This window comes from Trichomycterus rosablanca, chromosome 7 (genome assembly GCF_030014385.1).
Source record: "Trichomycterus rosablanca isolate fTriRos1 chromosome 7, fTriRos1.hap1, whole genome shotgun sequence".
NCBI classification, from domain to species: Eukaryota; Metazoa; Chordata; class Actinopteri; order Siluriformes; family Trichomycteridae; genus Trichomycterus; species Trichomycterus rosablanca.
Genome location: NC_085994.1, coordinates 31,930,269 through 31,948,402, shown reverse-complemented (window position 1 = coordinate 31,948,402; position 18,134 = coordinate 31,930,269). Strand labels below are relative to the sequence as shown.

At 40.4% G+C, this 18,134-nt stretch overlaps 1 protein-coding gene across 1 annotated transcript in view; it reads left to right on the top strand.

Annotated features, from left to right (window-relative positions):
• Positions 1 to 18,134, top strand: part of plxna3 (plexin A3) — a 292,904-nt gene that overhangs the window by 185,711 nt on the left and 89,059 nt on the right. Inside the window, exon 9 of the mRNA XM_062999232.1 lies at positions 6,950 to 7,064. Within this exon, the coding sequence (XP_062855302.1) occupies positions 6,950 to 7,064 (115 nt within the window). The remainder of the gene's footprint in view (positions 1 to 6,949; positions 7,065 to 18,134) is intronic.

Sequence of the window (18,134 nt, the reverse complement as noted above, 5' to 3'; positions counted from 1 at the left end):
TTCTATGCCTGTCAGTCCCAGTAAGGGAGGTGAACTCCTTCCTCTGTGCTTGTTAGTTCCAGTAATGGTAGTGGGATTATGTGCCTGTCAGTCCCAGTAAAGGAGGTGAAGCCCTTCCTCTGTACTTGTTAGTCCCAGTAATGACAGTGGGGATTGTATGCCTGTCAGTCCAAGTTAAGGAGGTGACATCCTTCCTCAGTGCTTGTTAGTCCAAGTAATGTTAGTGGGGATTTTATGCCTGTCAGTCCCAGTAAAGGAGTTGAAACTCGTCCTTTGTGCTTGTTAGTTCCAGCAATGTTGCTAAGGATTTTGTGCCTGTCAGTCCCAGTAAAGGAACAAAAGCCCTTCCTCTGTTCTTGTTAGTTCCTGTACTGGTAATAGGGATTCTTTGCCTGTCAGTCCCACTAAAGAAACAGAACCCCGTCCTCTGTGCTTGTTAGTTCCATTAATGTTAGTGGTGACTATAAGATATCCTTTATTTGTCATTTATACATATACACGTGTACAGTACAATAAAATTCTTTCTTCACAAATCCCAGCTTGTTTGGAAGTTGGGGTCAGAGCGCAGGGTCAGCCATTGTACGGCGCCCCTGGAGCAGACAGGGTTAAGGGCCTTGCTCAAGGACCCAACAGTAGCTGCATAGCAGAGCCTGGATTTGAACCGCCAATCTACCCACTAGGCTACCACTGGGCTACCACTGTCCCCAATTATTGATTATGTACCTTTCAGTCCCAGTAAAGGAACAAAAGCCCTTCCTCTGTATTTGTTAGTCCCAGTAATGTTAGTGGTGATTATGTGTTTTTCAGTCCCAGTAAAGAAACTAAAGCCCTTTCTTTGTACTTGTTAGTTCCAGTAAAGGTAATGGGGATTCTATGCCTGTCAGTCCCAGTAAAGGAAGTGAAGACCTTCCTCTATACTTGTTAGTTTCAGTACTGGTAATGGGGATTCTATGCCTGTCAGTCCCCGTATAGAAACAGAAGCCCTTTACCTGTGCTTGTTAGTTCCAGTAATGTTAGTGGTGATTATGTGCCTGTCAGTCCCAGTAAAGTCTTTCCTCAGTGCTTGTTAATCCAAGCAATGGTAGTGGGGATTCTATGCTAGTTTAGGCCTTTGTGATTAAGTTTTAGTAAAGCAGGATCGACCTCTGTGCCATCCAGTCTCAATAAAATGTCTGTAGCCTCTGTATCTGTCAGTCCTAGTGGAGGTAGTAATGCTTCTGTGCCTGCCAGTCTCAGTAAAGAAGTGTGTCCATTGTACCTGAACCTGAAGGTTCAGTTAAAAGAGTGAGGGCCTGGCTGCCTATCATTGAGGAGTGAATCTGTGGCTCAGTTTCACTAAAGCAGGAGTTACTCCTGTTACTGTCTGTTCTTGTAAAAAGTGGTGTGGCTTTTGGCTCGGTCACTCTCTTTTCGATCATCAGCAGTGTTCCGCTGTTCAGTGTGAGCACTTTCTATGTATTTAATTAGAACTCTAGCACAATCTGATCACATTGTGTTGTTTAAAATGGGTTCTAAACCATTTATACATTGGCACATTGTACAGTCTTGAGCAAAAGGTGCAACCCTATATAAACGAGGTAAATTTGGATTTATGATAGAGTTGGCTTTAGGCCGTGGGTCATACCCATTAAACTCTTTAGAGTAAGTGTGCTGATATATGATCGGATTGTTTTTGCATTTCATATCATAATAAATAAGTCTGTCTGGCTTGAAGGAAGGCTGATATTAGATCATAGCACTGTCAGCTTACATTAGCTGATCTAGCGCTCGGAGACGTTTGAGACATACTGCCCTACAGCCTTAGAGGCAACCCAGAGTTTAAAGTGTGCCATTCTTTAAAGTGTGCCATTCTTATCACCATGTCCAGGTCATGTACAACCACCCCCTATCTCCGCATTGCCTTCCGCATTGCCTTCTCTTAGTTGTAGTTAAATGAAAACCCAGTGAATTCATGTGGGTTTAAAGCCCAGACAGCATCTTTCTTTCCGGGCGCTGTATTTATTGCACATACCAACCGCAGCCACATCTTTTAACTCCTGCCTCATTTAAAAACACTGAATCCTGAGTATAATGAGATCCGGTTCTGATGCGTTCCTTTCACAAAGCCGGGGTAGCGCTGGCGTCCAGATACAGGCTGTGCAACATTAGCTCAGCCTGTCATAATCCATGCATTATTTTGCGCCTGAGCAGTCCTTCTGCCAGAGGTATTGTGTTTGCTACCCATCATTTGTGGGGGGGAAGTAATACTCTATAATTCTGTAGAGAGCGCCGGGCTAGATCATTCTCCCTGCAACCTTCTCAAACATCTCCGAGAGCAATAGAGGCGTTTTTCAAACCAGTATAGTGCTATTAGGAGAGAGAAAGTAGGCGAGAGGGGGGAAAGATACATTATTCTGAGCAGTGCAGCTCCAGGGTGTAATGTGCTCCGACTGCTGAGTGCCCTCTGAGGGGGATTTTTGAAGTACCTCCCTGAAGAGAAAGATTTGATTAGTATGGCACCCAGGCTACATGCTTCATACAAGCTCCAAGCGTACAGCTCCAGCGCTTTCTCCCCTTACAGAGTCGAAGTGTATTCTGCCCACATGTTCGCCAAGTGCTCACCTCCTATACACCATCCAAGTGTATTTTGTTCACGTGTTTGCCAAGTACTCACTTCTTATACAGTCTTAAAGTGCCCATTCACCACTGCTGCTGTCTTCTATACTTAACACCCTAGAGTACAAGTGAGTCACACTCTCCATTCATTTTCTTTACACTTTCACAGTATTTACTCCCTGTAGACCCTTATGTGCTAAGTTTCACAGGGCAAGAACTTGGAGGCTGTGCACTGTTTGATTTTGTTAAATTAATCTGAGGTTGCATTAATTACTTAGAAGGATGTACCACTTGTTAGGGGCCAGGGCAGCATGTGTCACCCATGTTTAAATTGGTGCTATGTATTGTTGTTAATTTCCGTTTTCATTCAGAATGTTGGGTTGCCAGATGTTAAGGATTCTGGCTAGAAACTTGACCATAGCATAATATTTCTTTTTTTTCTATTTATTTATGCATTTTTCTCCCCATTTTGTGTAGTCAATCTGTCTTCCGCTGCTGGGGATCCCTGATTGCATTCTAGTAGGGTATTTTGCTGCTCATGCCTCCTCCGACCCATGCACAGTCCTAGTGAACCCCTTCTGCTAATCAGGTTTCTTACACAGCGTTTGAAGACCCCACCCACATAGTCCAATCATCCCACCCTGCAGACATAATGGCCAATTAGTGTCTGCTGCAGGCACTGCCAATTATGCCCGCTAGATGGTGCCCAGCCAACCGGTGGCAACGCCGAGTTTCAAACCAAGGAGTTCAGAATCTCGGCGCTGGTGTGCTAGCGGAATTTTCTGGCAACCCTATTCAGGAGTGCATTAAAGCAGTCCATTTGTTAGAAAAAATGAACTGCTCTATTTTTTCCTCATTATCTTTTCACCCAATCTAGGTGTTTTTAATAAAATTCATTTCAATAAAAATACATAGAAAAACACTGTTTTATGGCTCCCAAGACACCACACAGTATGTAGTGGGGCTTGATCCAGAAACCTTACAATTAGTCCAGTAGCCTAGTGGTTAGGGCTTTGGGCTATCAACTGAAAGGTTGAGAGTTTGAATCCCATCTCTGCCATATAGCCACTTTTGGGCCCTTAAGCAAGGCCCTTAACCCTCTCTGCTCCAGGGGTGCCATATAGTAGCTGACCCTGCGCTCTGACCCCAGCTGGGATATGCGAACTAAGAATTTCATAGTACTATACATGTATATCTGTATATGTATGTATGACAAATAAAGACAGCTATTCTAACTAATGAGCTCCCACTGCTCTTGTATAGAGTCAAATTTTCAACTTTAAACATTATTTACTTGATTGCAGTGGTACATCCAATTTGTCAGTATTCCACTGAACAGGTATGCAGATAGAAGCAGGATATTAGGAATTAATATAATCAACGTGACAACGTGGATAAAACCACAGTCCATTGCTTTTGTTTGACTGGTGTGTGGGCAGTGCAGGAAGGCATTAGCACATGTAGCTCTGTGCACACCATTCATTTCTTTGTTAAATTATGAAATGCCTAGTTTGTGCTCATACAGATTTCTTGAGAGTGATTTTCTTTACTTCATTGTATAATACCGACACAGTGATGCCATCAGTCTCTCACTGGCTTTTTTCCCTCATAAATGCTTTTAACGAAATATAATAAAATTTTTCTTAAAGCTTTGATATTAAACACTCCTTACTGCTATTAAAATGTCCAAATGTGACACCTCCCATTTAAACAGCTTTACTTGGACATTTGATATTTAGCAGACACCTTTTTTCTAAGTGACTTTTGACTGATGCATTAAAACAGTTGAGGTCTATGGGCCTTGCTTAGTGGCCTAACGGTGGCAGTTTGTCCCGGTGGCGTTTGAACCAGTGACCCCTTGCTCACCAGTCCAGCACCTTAACCACTAAGTTACCACTGCCCATTAACAAAGACCAGTTTTAACTGTGCCTGGACAAAACGAGTGTCTGCTCCAAAGGTTGTTCTTTTCTTTATAGACAGGGCAGTGGTAGGTCATAGGTTAAGGAATTGAACTAGATATCAGAGGCTCTTTTGTTCAAGCCCTAACAAAGCCATGTTGCCACTGCTAGGCCCCTGAGCAAGGTCCTTAAGTCTGAATTGTGTGCACTGTATTTGATCACGGTTATAATTTGTTTTGCATAAAGTGTCCGCTAAATGCTGCAATCAGTCTCAGCTCCAAACATTCAGAGCTAGATTTTTCTGATGTGGACTGTTTGTTTTTTGTAAAGCCAGAGAATACTTTAAATAATAGTACTGCTTAATCACTGAATGAAAGAAGCCTTAAGAGTTGTTCACAATTAGATTTTTGCCAGCCATGCATATTAAAATGAATTATGTTTGTATGAGAATAAATATGCAGAGTTTTACATTTGGTAGTGGTGTTAACATGCCGTTTTAAACCATCCAAACTAAACCCAGCAAGCACTACTAGTCCAGTACCCTAACTAATGAGCTCCCTTCCCTTGTATTTACATTTTCGGCATTTAGCAGACGCTTTTATCCAAAGCGACTTACATTATAGTTACAGTATACAGTCTGAGCAATTGAGGGTTAAGGGCCTTCCTCAAGGGCCCAACAGCAGCAACCTGCCAGTGTTTGTATAAAGTCAAATGTTCCACTGCATGTAGATAGGAGCGGGATGTTTGACATTGAGTGGCTCGGTGGGTAGCACTGTCGACACACAGCAAGAAGGTCCTGTGTTCATTTCCCAGGTCGAGCAGTCTGGGTCCTTTCTGACTGGAGTTTACATGTTCAACCCGTGTCTGTGTGGGTTTCCTTCGGGTGCTCTGGTTTCCTACCACAGTCCAAAGACATGCAGGTCAAATGGAGATGCTAAAGTCCTCCTAGGTGTGAGTGTGTGTGTAAATGTGGCCTGTGATAAAGCACTTGAGCATTAAATCCCATCAACACTGCTGCACCTAATACACTCACACCAGTAGGAAACACACTACTATGGCATTTCTGTGCTAGTGTTGTTGCAGTGCTGAGAATGGTTCACCACCCAAACAACATCTGGTCCGTGAGGGTCCTGTGGTGGCCATTTGAATACAGAGGAACAGAAGGGCCTCAGTCAGTAACTGTCTAGCCACAATGTTTATCTGTATTTACAGCGTCGCTTATAAAAACAATCAATGAATCTACGTACCAGCTAGGTGTACCTAATAAAGTGCTCAGTGAGCGGATGTTGTCTTACAAGGTCGTTTAAACACCTTTAAATCCACTCCTGATTCCTCTCTGCACTCATTACACTGCATACCTTGATGCTCCTCATCACATGTGGTGTTAAAGCCTAAGTGAATCTCTTTCTATTTTTTCAAGACTTACTTAATGAGCAATTGAAACTCAAGTCAATTTTGAAGTGTTTGAGGTTCATTGAGCCTCAAGGAGTAATCGTGCATGGCAAAGTGAGCCAGGTTGCTAAGTCGCACACGCTCTGTACCGAGGCTAATGAGTAACCTAGGACATATACAAGGTGCTAGCATGCTATGAACATGCAAGGTGTCCAGTGGTGTAATTGAAAAGCTGCATGAACTGGGATGAGTCGCACATAAAAACGCACATATGCAGCAGCTGTCTGCACCTCGTTATAGCTTCGTTAAATGTGACTCGGGAGTAAACACATTTTCTTTAGTCTAGTGAGTTTTATTGTTGTCAAAGCAAGAGAAAAAAAACAACACAAATAAATAAAATAAAATATATGTACGATTGTTTAAAATGATTCTTAAATAGATGCAATATTTTTTATTTATGCATTTATGCTTATCTAATCACATCCAATAACCCAGTTGTATTTTCTCTACTGCTGCAGATTCCTACCCTGACCAAGGAGGGTCGTACCTAACACACACCCCCTCCAAATGTATGCAATAGCTAGAAGCTTCTTTTCACCTTAACGAGGCAGGCGTACCCAGGGATCAGTATCACATATGGTCACGCACTGATCTCCATTATTCCCCGTCTCTCTATAGGCGCCATTGACCAGCCAGCAGAGGCTGCAGTTACAGCAGCAATGATTAATCCCTTTTGTCCCGCCCTTCCTCGGACATAGCCAACCCTCTGATGTGTGCGCAGTCTATCAAGGCCTGTTTTGTCTGCTGCAGGCATTAGTAAATTTGGCCTCCTTGACGGCACCCAGCCGACCGGTAGCAGAGCCGAGATTCGAACCCAGGAGCTCAGAATCTCTGCGCTGGTGTGCTAGCGGATTATCCCTTTGCGCCACCTTGGTGCTCCTATAGCCAATCATTTCTGTGTAGGTGCCCGGCCAGTCGAACTGAGATTACAACTCTTTTTATTTAGCCAGTGCTGGTGGATATAGTGATATGACACCCCAATCTCTTTGTTTTTCTCTCTGCAGATGTTCGTCATGTGTCAGCAGCCCCTTTCCCTGCAACTGGTGTAAATATCGGCACATCTGCACCAACAACGTGGCCGAGTGCTCTTTCCAGGAGGGTCGAGTCAGCAGTGTGGAGGTAAGACACTACAGAGTTTGAATCAGTCTGTGACCATGCTGACCGCAGTGAGGTTCGACTCAAGTGATTCATTCTGGATCAAATGACTCACTGAGTACATGTGTTCCAGACAGGGAATTAAGGAAGTTTAAATATGTTTTAAAGAAGTTGTGGTGATTTGGACATCGGTGTGTCTGAAGAACCAGCACACACATCTGCTTCTGTTTATCAGTCACATGGATTCAGATGATTTGTGTACACGTGTTAACTTCTGAAAATCTGTAAATTATTAGTCAGTGTGTTTAAATTACAGGGTGGAATTACTGAGATTATGCATTCGCTGGCTGCAGTCCATTGCGGTATAGAATGTGTGGGATTTTTGTGTCTTAGGGATTTTTGTTACCATTTGTAGTTTGTGTTCTGCAATCATTACCTGAAATATCAATGGATTTTATTAAAAAAGGTCACATATAATGGCCTAAATGGTCCTAAATATCTAATGTTTGATTGTTGCATTTCTTATGACAATTACAGGCGAGCTAAACTTCAATTCAGCAATAACCTGTGCATTTTAAAATCTGTTAGTCTTTATAATAAGGTATTCATTTTTTACTACATCAACCAATCAGAGACATTGCTGTAACCATGGAAACAGCTCAAATAATTGCCCACTTATGATTCCAGCTAAGAATGTGACCATACCATCTTATTTCATTTACTGTTTTTTAATACGACTTAAATCTGACAACCGGGCAGCATGGTGGCTCAGTGGGTAGCACCATTGCCTCACAGCAAGAAGGTCCTGGGTTCTCTTTGTGTGGTTTGCATGTTCGCTCTGTGTCTGCATGGGTTTCCTCTGGGAACTCTGGTTTCCTCCCACAGTCCAAAGATGCAAGTGAGGTGAATTGGAGATACAGAATTACCCATGACTGTTTGATATTAGAACTGATGAATCCTGTGTAACCAGTAACTACTGGTCCTGTCATGAATGTAACCAAAGTGTAAAACATGACGTTAAAGTCATAATAAATAAATAAATCTGGCAACCCTATTCAGAAGTGCATTTGCAGAACAGTACACTTGTTAGAGCAGTTTTTCCCACCAAATCTAGTTGTTTCCACTTGCACCACCTCCGTTTTGGCCAAAAAGAGCCACAGACTATCACATGCCACCTCCGACATGCATGCACTCAATCAACTAGTTTACGAAAATGAAGTAATAAGGCAAGTGTATCTAATTGAACACAAACTTAAATTTATCCTGTTCTAAAACATTCTTCTCTTATTTCATTTTTATCAACTGCTCAATTCTGGTTAGGTTTGCACCGCGAAACACCTGGCCCTTGATCAAAGCTCTTAAACCTCACTTGCTCAGAATCTATTCGATCACAAATATCAGCTTGGGGGTTTGGTTATGGAATTGTGTCCTTCTGCCATGCCAAATGTAGCTGGTAAAGGGGGCATGGAGGCACAGATGATCAACATGTCAGTTTCTCTGCACCTCTATGAGTGTAAAGGCTGCAGACTGTTCCAGTGTGTGAGGTGGAGTGTCGCACATACATTTATTTCTGAGCACTGCTTTCATTTATAAGCCTCTTTTTTATCCACTTTCTCCATTGCGGGCTGCGAACATTTTTGTGTCATTTATTTCTCTCTGTTATTTTGGGCATCGCTTTGATTTTCCATTTTTCTTGTTATTTGTATAATTATGTTCTAGTATAATAATACTATAGTATTATTCTAGGTGCTAGACTCAAACTTTTCACCCCAGTGGTGAGGCACATCTGCCCCGTCACAGAACTACAGAGAGACTCTTGATCAGGATAAAGTTTTTTTTTAAGAAGTGCTAGTCCATCGAGCCAGTCTCCCAAACAGAGTGGAAGTTGGTTCACGTCAGATGTTTTATTTATAAAGCTGGGTTATGAGAAATGAATCTGAGTTAATAATGGAGGATGCAGCACAGCATGGGGTGTTATTACTTTTTGAAGAGTTCTATACATATTATTAACTCTCAGTGTCTCCTGTCCGTTTGTGTTGTTTTTTATATGAGAAATATATTTTCTGTCTGCCTGTCTTTCTCTCTGTTTATCATGTATATTGATCATTCCGCCGAATCTGTGCCATTTCCGCCCCCAGGACATCATATGTATAAATGTATATAAAAAAAAACTTTAAAAAGCATTTTTTTAAATTGAGCAAAGTGTCCTACACATTGATCTAATTGCAAATTTAGGATGTATGATTTAAAACGTTACTAAAAAATTGAAAAAATACATGTCCCCAGGTTTTTAATTAGTCCTGTTACCCTAACATGTTCATCCTTCTAAAAAATATGGACTGTGCCTCGTGTTCTCATGTTTTAAGCATAAACTCATGCTCACACTTCTATTGTTCATGTATTTACTAATTTTATGTTAAAAACTCACTTGTATATGAGTAACAGGACTGAAAGTAGAAGGACTATCTTCCACTTATAAACCTTGTAAATTAAACAAAGTTGCCTGAGATTGACCAGTACACTAGGTAAGTATGTGTGTTACTCGATTCAGTGTCCGTGTGGGTGTCCTTCGGGTACTCCGGTTTCCTCCCACAGTTCAAAGACATGCAAGTGAGGTGAATTGGAGATACAAAATTGACATTAAACTTGTGAACTACTGAATCTTGTGTAATGAGTAACTACCGTTTCTGTCATGAATGTAACCAAAGTGTAAAACATGACGTTAAAATCCTAATAAACAAACACACTAGATTCAGTGTTAAACAAAGATAAAAAATGAGGTTTAATTTCATTGAGTTATTAAACACAAATGGCACCCATTCAGTATGAATGTTTTTCTTTATTTAAGTTTTTTTTCTTTAATTTTTCCTTCTTTTTTTGCTTTTTACACTCCTTCCTTTTTCTTTACTTTCATATGTTCAAAAAAGTTTATTGTTCTTTCCTATTTCCTTTTTTCATTCATACCTTCTTATTCCCTTTTTTTATTTCTTTTTTTCCTTTTTTCTTTATTATTATTATTTTGTATTTTATTTTCTCTTCCCTCCTTTCTCATACAATACCAAAAAATATATATCTTTTCCATTTTGTTTCTGATTACTCTGTGTTAGATAGATTTGTTTTATTTATTTATTTATTTCTTGTCCTGTCGACGTTTTTTTTTTATCTTCCTTTCTTCCTCTTCCTCTTTTCTTTATTGTTTCTTAGTTTGGACCCTTCATCCCAATGTCCCTTCATCCTACCTTCTTCTTCTTTTTTTTTTTTGATTAGTTTTTTCTTTGACTTATACATTTCTTTAATTTATACATTTCATATTCGACATGGTCAGAGTCACATCGGGTCACTCCAGTAATAGACCACTGCTCCTATATTTTGATCAACATCACTAGTAACAGACTGCTGCTTCACCCGAGCGCTTCTTGTTTATTTATTTTTTCTTTATATTTTATGTATTATGTATTTTTTATTATTTATAAATTATTTATTATTTATAATGTAATAATACATGTGTATATATATATATATATATATATATATATATATACAGTATATGTATATATACAGTGTATCACAAAAGTGAATACACCCCTCACATTTCTGCAAATATTTTATTATATCTTTTCATGGGACAACACTATAGAAATAAAACTTGGATATAACTTAGAGTAGTCAGTGTACAACTTGTATAGCAGTGTAGATTTACTGTCTTCTGAAAATAACTCAACACACAGCCATTAATGTCTAAATGGCTGGCAACATAAGTGAGTACACCCCACAGTGAACATGTCCAAATTGTGCCCAAAGTGTCAATATTTTGTGTGACCACCATTATTTTCCAGCACTGCCTTAACCCTCCTGGGCATGGAATTCACCAGAGCTGCACAGGTTGCTACTGGAATCCTCTTCCACTCCTCCATGATGACATCATGGAGCTGGTGGATGTTAGACACCTTGAACTCCTCCACCTTCCACTTGAGGATGCGCCACAGGTGCTCAATTGGGTTTAGTCCATCACCTTTACCTTCAGCTTCCTCAGCAAGGCAGTTGTCATCTTGGAGGTTGTGTTTGGGGTCGTTATCCTGTTGGGAAACTGCCATGAGGCCCAGTTTTCGAAGGGAGGGGATCATGCTCTGTTTCAGAATGTCACAGTACATGTTGGAATTCATGTTTCCCTCAATGAACTGCAGCTCCCCAGTGCCAGCAACACTCATGCAGCCCAAGACCATGATGCTACCACCACCATGCTTGACTGTAGGCAAGATACAGTTGTCTTGGTACTTCTCACCAGGGCGCCGCCACACATGCTGGACACCATCTGAGCCAAACAAGTTTATCTTGGTCTCGTCAGACCACAGGGCATTCCAGTAATCCATGTTCTTGGACTTTTGTCTTCAGCAAACTGTTTGCGGGCTTTCTTGTGCATCAGCTTCCTTCTGGGATGACGACCATGCAGACCGAGTTGATGCAGTGTGCGGTGTATGGTCTGAGCACTGACAGGCTGACCTCCCACGTCTTCAACCTCTGCAGCAATGCTGGCAGCACTCATGTGTCTATTTTTTAAAGCCAACCTCTGGATATGACGCTGAACACGTGGACTCAACTTCCTTGGTCGACCCTGGCGAAGCCTGTTCCGAGTGGAACCTGTCCTGGAAAACCGCTGTATGACCTTGGCCACCATGCTGTAGCTCAGTTTCAGGGTGTTAGCAATCTTCTTATAGCCCAGGCCATCTTTGTGGAGAGCAACAATTCTATTTCTCACATCCTCAGAGAGTTCTTTGCCATGAGGTGCCATGTTGAATATCCAGTGGCCAGTATGAGAGAATTGTACCCAAAACACCAAATTTAACAGCCCTGCTCCCCATTTACACCTGGGACCTTGACACATGACACCAGGGAGGGACAACGACACATTTGGGCACAATTTGGACATGTTCACTGTGGGGTGTACTCACTTATGTTGCCAGCTATTTAGACAATAATGGCTGTGTGTTGAGTTATTTTCAGAAGACAGTAAATCTACACTGCTATACAAGCTGTACACTGACTACTCTAAGTTATATCCAAGTTTCATGTCTATAGTGTTGTCCCATGAAAAGATATAATGAAATATTTGCAGAAATGTGAGGGGTGTACTCACTTTTGTGATACACTGTATATATATATATATATATATATATATATATATATATATATATATATATATACATTTTTTTTTTTTTTCCTTTTCTACATTTATCCCTGTGTAAAGTATTCATATTCATAATTGTGCATCTGCTATTATTGTATCTGGAAGACATGATGTTGATATAAAAGACTCTCAATGTGATTCATGTAGTGATGTGAATGTAAATGATGGACAGGCTCAGTGTTTATCCCAGCCACTGTAATTGCATAACAATAGATGACCGGCTTCTTCAACAGGTCAGCTATTGTTATGCTGCTGTACTGTACTGTTATTGTAATGACATAACAATAGCTTCTGTATCCTTTACAGCCTCTGTGTGTGATTCATATTTTAGATATTAATTCAGTGCAGGTTTTTTTGTTTAGTTACACGAGACTTTTTATAATTTCTGTGATTCCGACGTTGTTTCAACAACAGGAATTATTAAGTACGCGTACGCTAACGATGCAGGCGGCGCAAAAAGGAACTAGGTTAATTGGATCCGCAACGCAACCACAGAGATAATAATGCAAAATAAAAGACGGATAGAAGACGGAAGATAATTTAAGGTGTGATTGAGGGCTGTAAGCAGTGACACGTACAGCTCACAGTCAGAGCAACACCAAGCAACAGACACACGGGGGGGAAATTGTGAGAACGAACGAGTCTTTGGTACAGGAGGTGGAGGACACGCTGGGTGAAAAAATCGAGTCCTTCATTTTCCACTTAACTGAACATCAAAGAGATTTCGAAAGATTTCTAATCAGAGTGGACCAGCTTCACAAAGATAGTCATACACACACACACACACACACACACACACCATTTCTTATTTTCTCATTTCTGCTTGTCTCTCTCTCACACACACTCTCAACATTTCTCATTTTTTCACTTATTTTCATTTCGTTCTCACACACAACATTTCTCATTTTCTCATTTCTGCTTGTCTCTCTCTCACACACACTCTCAACATTTCTTATTTTCTCACTACTTCTTCTGTTGTTCTCTCACACTCACATCTCTTATTTTTCATTTCTGTTTGTCTTTCTCCCCCACACACTCTGTACATATTTCATTTTCTCACTTCTCCTTTCGTTCTCAAACACACATTTCTCATTTTCTCACTTTTCTCCTTCTTTCTTACACACACTCTCACCATTTCTCATTTTCTCGCTTCTTTCTCTCCTCTCTCGTACTCTCGTTTCTCGCCTCTTATCCTCCTCTGTCCCACTCACTGTCTTTTTCTTTCTCCTCCTCTCTCTCACTCACTACAGCTTTCTTTTTCTCATTTCTTTTTCTCTCTCACTTGCATCTCATTTTCTCACTTCTCACTGTCTCTCTCACTCAGAATGTCTCTCTTTTTATCATCTCTTCTTATCTCTCACAATGTCTCTCTTTTTCTCCTCTCATCTCTCTCACTAACAATGTCTCTCTTTAAATCATCTCTACCTCTCTCTCACTCACATCTCTCTTTTTTCTCACCTCTCCAATTCTCTCTCGCTCACTACATCTTTTTCTCATCTCTACTTCTCTCTCACTCACATCTCTCTTTTTTCTCACCTCTCCTATTCTCTCTCGCTCACTATATCTCTATTTTTCTCATCTCTACTTCTCTCTCACTCACAAACTCTTTTTCTCATCTCTTCTTTTCTCTCTCGCTCACTACATCTCTCTTTTTCTCATCTCTCATTCTCTCTTTCACTCTCATTTATTTCTCATTACACCCTGCTCTTACACATTCACACCATATTTATTTTTCTCAACTGTTTACCCCCATTGAACTTTATCAGCATGACTTATTATAGTTTCAATATTGCAATAAATAGAAATTATTTCAATAAATAGACATTATAAATAAACCAAACTCTAAGTCCAAATGTTTTTAAAGAAAACAATAAAATGATAATGATAAATACATGATAAAATAAATCATAAAATAATACATTTATTGGTTGTATTAACAGTAAATAGAAGGATGCAATATCAGGACTGTGTACCTAATATTATGACAGCCTGATCTACAAAAACACTCCTCAATTTTGTACTGTCAAGCATTTTTTTCAGTATTGCTAGATCACAAAAAGATGGTTGTTTGGTTGTTGGTATGAAAACATGTCCTGTATTTGGTATTCTTTATTTAAATTTGTGTAAAAGTAAGAATTGGCTTTGCAGACGTCTAGTTTTTGTGCAGAAATTTTGGATGTTTGCCCCATTCCTCACTACCGTATAGATTAATAGGTACGACTCTCATTTATCAGTGTAATAATATGTCAAGGAAATTGATGAGCGCTAGAATACAATTATTAATGGAAACAGTATACACTGACTGTGACTGTAATAGTAAAAGAAATGAATGCACATGAAGTGATAGGACCTATGATACACTATCTCTATAGGATGAAGGCATTAAAGAAAAAAACCTGAAGGTGAGGAAACATCTGTATCCTTTTTATAAACTGCAAGTGTAGGCCTATAATCACCTCACACAAAATGTATTTTAACATGTAGTACTGCAGCAGCTGAGGCAGAGGGAGCGAATGTGAGAGTGTGTGATACCCAGGGATAAATTTGCACTGATCAGTATGTAGAGGTTATTGAAAATTACTGTATTGTAGTACCTTGAATAACACTGACCTTAATTCTATTAAACTGTTTGCACTACGCTTCCTCTCTACTCATGCCAAACCCTTCTGCTGATTGAGGAGAGAAATACTGTCTGTCACACGCCCCCTCCGACACATGTGCAGTATCGACTGCATCTTTTCATCTGCACTAGACGAGTTCAAATGCGTATCAGCTTTGTGTACGGAGAGGCACATCCTGATCAACGCATTTTTTCCGGACTCTGTGCAGTTACCATCAATCAGCCAGCCGAGGTCGTTATTGCATCAGTTATGAGGTCCCTCTCCGGCTTCCCACGCTGTACGAACAACAAGCCAATCGCAGATCGCTCGCAGACTCAAGAAAAATATCTAGCATGCTAAATATCTGGACCTGTCAGTGAATCAGAATCCTGGTTGTGAGTGCGATGTCGAGCTTTAGCCAATGAGAATGCACGACATGGAGTAAGAGGAAACCCGGAGGAAGAGATGTAAATGTTTGGGACAGGTGTATAATATAGTTTTAATCAGAATAGAGAATTTTCTTTAGTGGTTAAGGTACAGGATTAGTAATCAAATGTTCACTGGTTCAAGCCACACCACTGCTAGATTGTCACTGTTAGGCCCTTGAGCAAGGCCCTTAACCCGCAATTGCTTAGATTGTATGCTGTCACAGTACTGTAAGTCACTTTGGATTAAAGCGTCTGCTAAATGCTGTAAATGTAAATGAATACATCAGCACACACACAAGCTTTACAGTATTTGTGACCTTATCGTCCACACCAAACCATAATACCAACGTTGCATTGCATAAATATTTGTTTACCTCCACCTTTCTGCAGAACAGGCTTTTTCACTGCATATCAGCACACAAACAGCTTGGATAGTTCGCTTCTTAATGATGTCCATTTTTGGAAGGAAAAACCTTACACCATACCATTGCCACTTCTTGCATGTGTTTCTGTGACAAAACATAGTCTGAGAGACCAGACAGACTCCACAATGACTTAAAAGTCTCCGGGTTTCAAGAGATAAAGTTGTGTAGTGTGAACGGTACAGCGATCTGACCACTTTGAAAGTTGTGTAGTGTAAAGAAGCCTTAACTTCTTCTGCAGACCATTTTTTCACTTCAGTGTTTTTATCTCGTCCTTCTCTTTTACATATCCGTTTATGTATCAGTGTAACTTTCTCTCTCTGGTACTCTCTCTCACTCAATTAATGATTTAGTAAGAAGCAAAGAGTCTTGCAGTGTTAGTAATAAGAAGAAATCAGGCAGAAGCAGGCCAGCAGATTTAAACACACTTTATCTCGCATCTCTGGCTGGAAAGATTCACCCTAGACTCTGAACTGAAGTGCCCTCGCTGGTGTTTATCTCGCTGGTGTTTATCTGACTGAGGAAAAGACTGGAGCTCAAATCTGATTCCACGTTGACAGTTAGTCCAAACTTCTCACTCCTCTCTTCTTTCCAACCTCCTGTGTGTGTGTGTGTGCATGTACATACGTTTCTTTCTTCCTGTCACCATTAACAAGACGACACTCAGCTAGGCAGAGCCGACAGCAGACTGTACATCACTACTCGCTCAAACTCACACTACAGGCAGTCATGTTTATTCTGGAGTAGAAAAGGACAGGAATTCAAGAGCTGTGTGTAAATAAAATAAACAACATGTGGTGCTGTCTGTATCCCAGGGTATATATTATAGAATTAAAAATGCTCCCTGTAACTATTAATACTGGTTATTCCAGAACTTAGAACAGAGAAAGAGAAATCATTTACACTGATCAGCCATAACATTAAAATCACCTCCTTGTTTCTACACTCACTGTCCATTTTATCAGCTCCACTTACCATATAGAAGCACTTTGATGTTCTACAATTACTGACGGTAGTCCATCTTTTTCTCTGCATGCTTTTTAGCCTGCTTTCACCTGTTTTTTATTGGTCAGGACCCCCACAGTACCACCACAGAGCAGGTATTATTTAGGTGGTGGATCATTCTCAGCACTGCAATGACACTGACATGGTGGTGTGTTAGTATGTGTTGTGCTGGTATGAGTGGATTAGACACAGCAGCGCTGATGGAGTTTTTAAACACCTCACTGTCACTGCTGGACTGAGAATAGTCCACCAACCAAAAATATAGCCAACAGCACCCCATGGTCAGCGCCCTGTGACCACTGATGAAGGTCTTGAAGATGACCAACTCAAACAGCAGCAATAGATGAGCGATCATCTCTGACTTTACATTTACAAGGTAGACCAACTAGGTAGGAGTGTCTAATAGAGTGGACAGTGAGTGGACACGATATTTAAAAACTCCAGCAGCGCTGCTGTGTCTGATTCACTCATACCAGCACAACACACTAACATACCACCACCATGTCAGTGTCACTGCAGTGCTGAGAATAATCCACCACCCAAATAATACCTGCTCTGTAGTGGTCCTGTGGGGGTCCTGACCATTGAAGAACAGGGTGAAAGCAGGCTAAAAAGGTTAAGTAATAGATGGAATATCACAAACAAACTAATTCTACAACTTTGTTGCCCTAACTTATATTCTATGTAAAAAAAGTTCCATATGAATCTGCCTAACAGGTTTTATATTGCCTTTTTGCTATTCATTGATGCTAGAGATGAAGCTTCACTCGATGTTTAAGTAAACAGACAGCTTTTGACTGCTGGGAATGCCCCCCAATTAAAAACCATTTCTTCTAACCTCTTTTTTTGCCTTGACTTCACTTGGAAGGACTTTCTGAGAACACAGACCACTATAAAACGTCTTCATTTTAATTGTTTTCACAGAAATCTGAGCTCTCTCTTATACACGAACTCAATTCTCTGCTCATTTCCCTATATCCCAGCGTGCTTTGAGCGACAGCGCTGTGTGGACGAGACCCGTTCTGACCCACACCATATGTTTGTACGTTGACTGACGTGCTTGTTGGAACACCCGGCTTAATTTCCTCATTTCCTCACATCCATTTGTTGACCTTCACTCGACCAATTAGATGCACCATGAATCTTTATGCTCTGGCTTAACGCAGCATCGAGTTCAGCTGCCAGCGAGCGTAACAGTCTCACCCGCTCTCGCTGTGTATTAAAATTCATTGTTTCCATGCGGATCTGGCCAACAGGTTTTATATTACCATTGCTATGCATTGCTGAACTTATTAGTAAACCAATCATTTAAACCCGAAGGTTATGTAGGAAAACAATAAAATGATAATCATAAATAAATACATAATAATTTAATAAATAATACATAAATTGGTTGGAAGTACAATAAATACAAAATTGCCACATCATGACTATGTACCTAATATTATAACAGC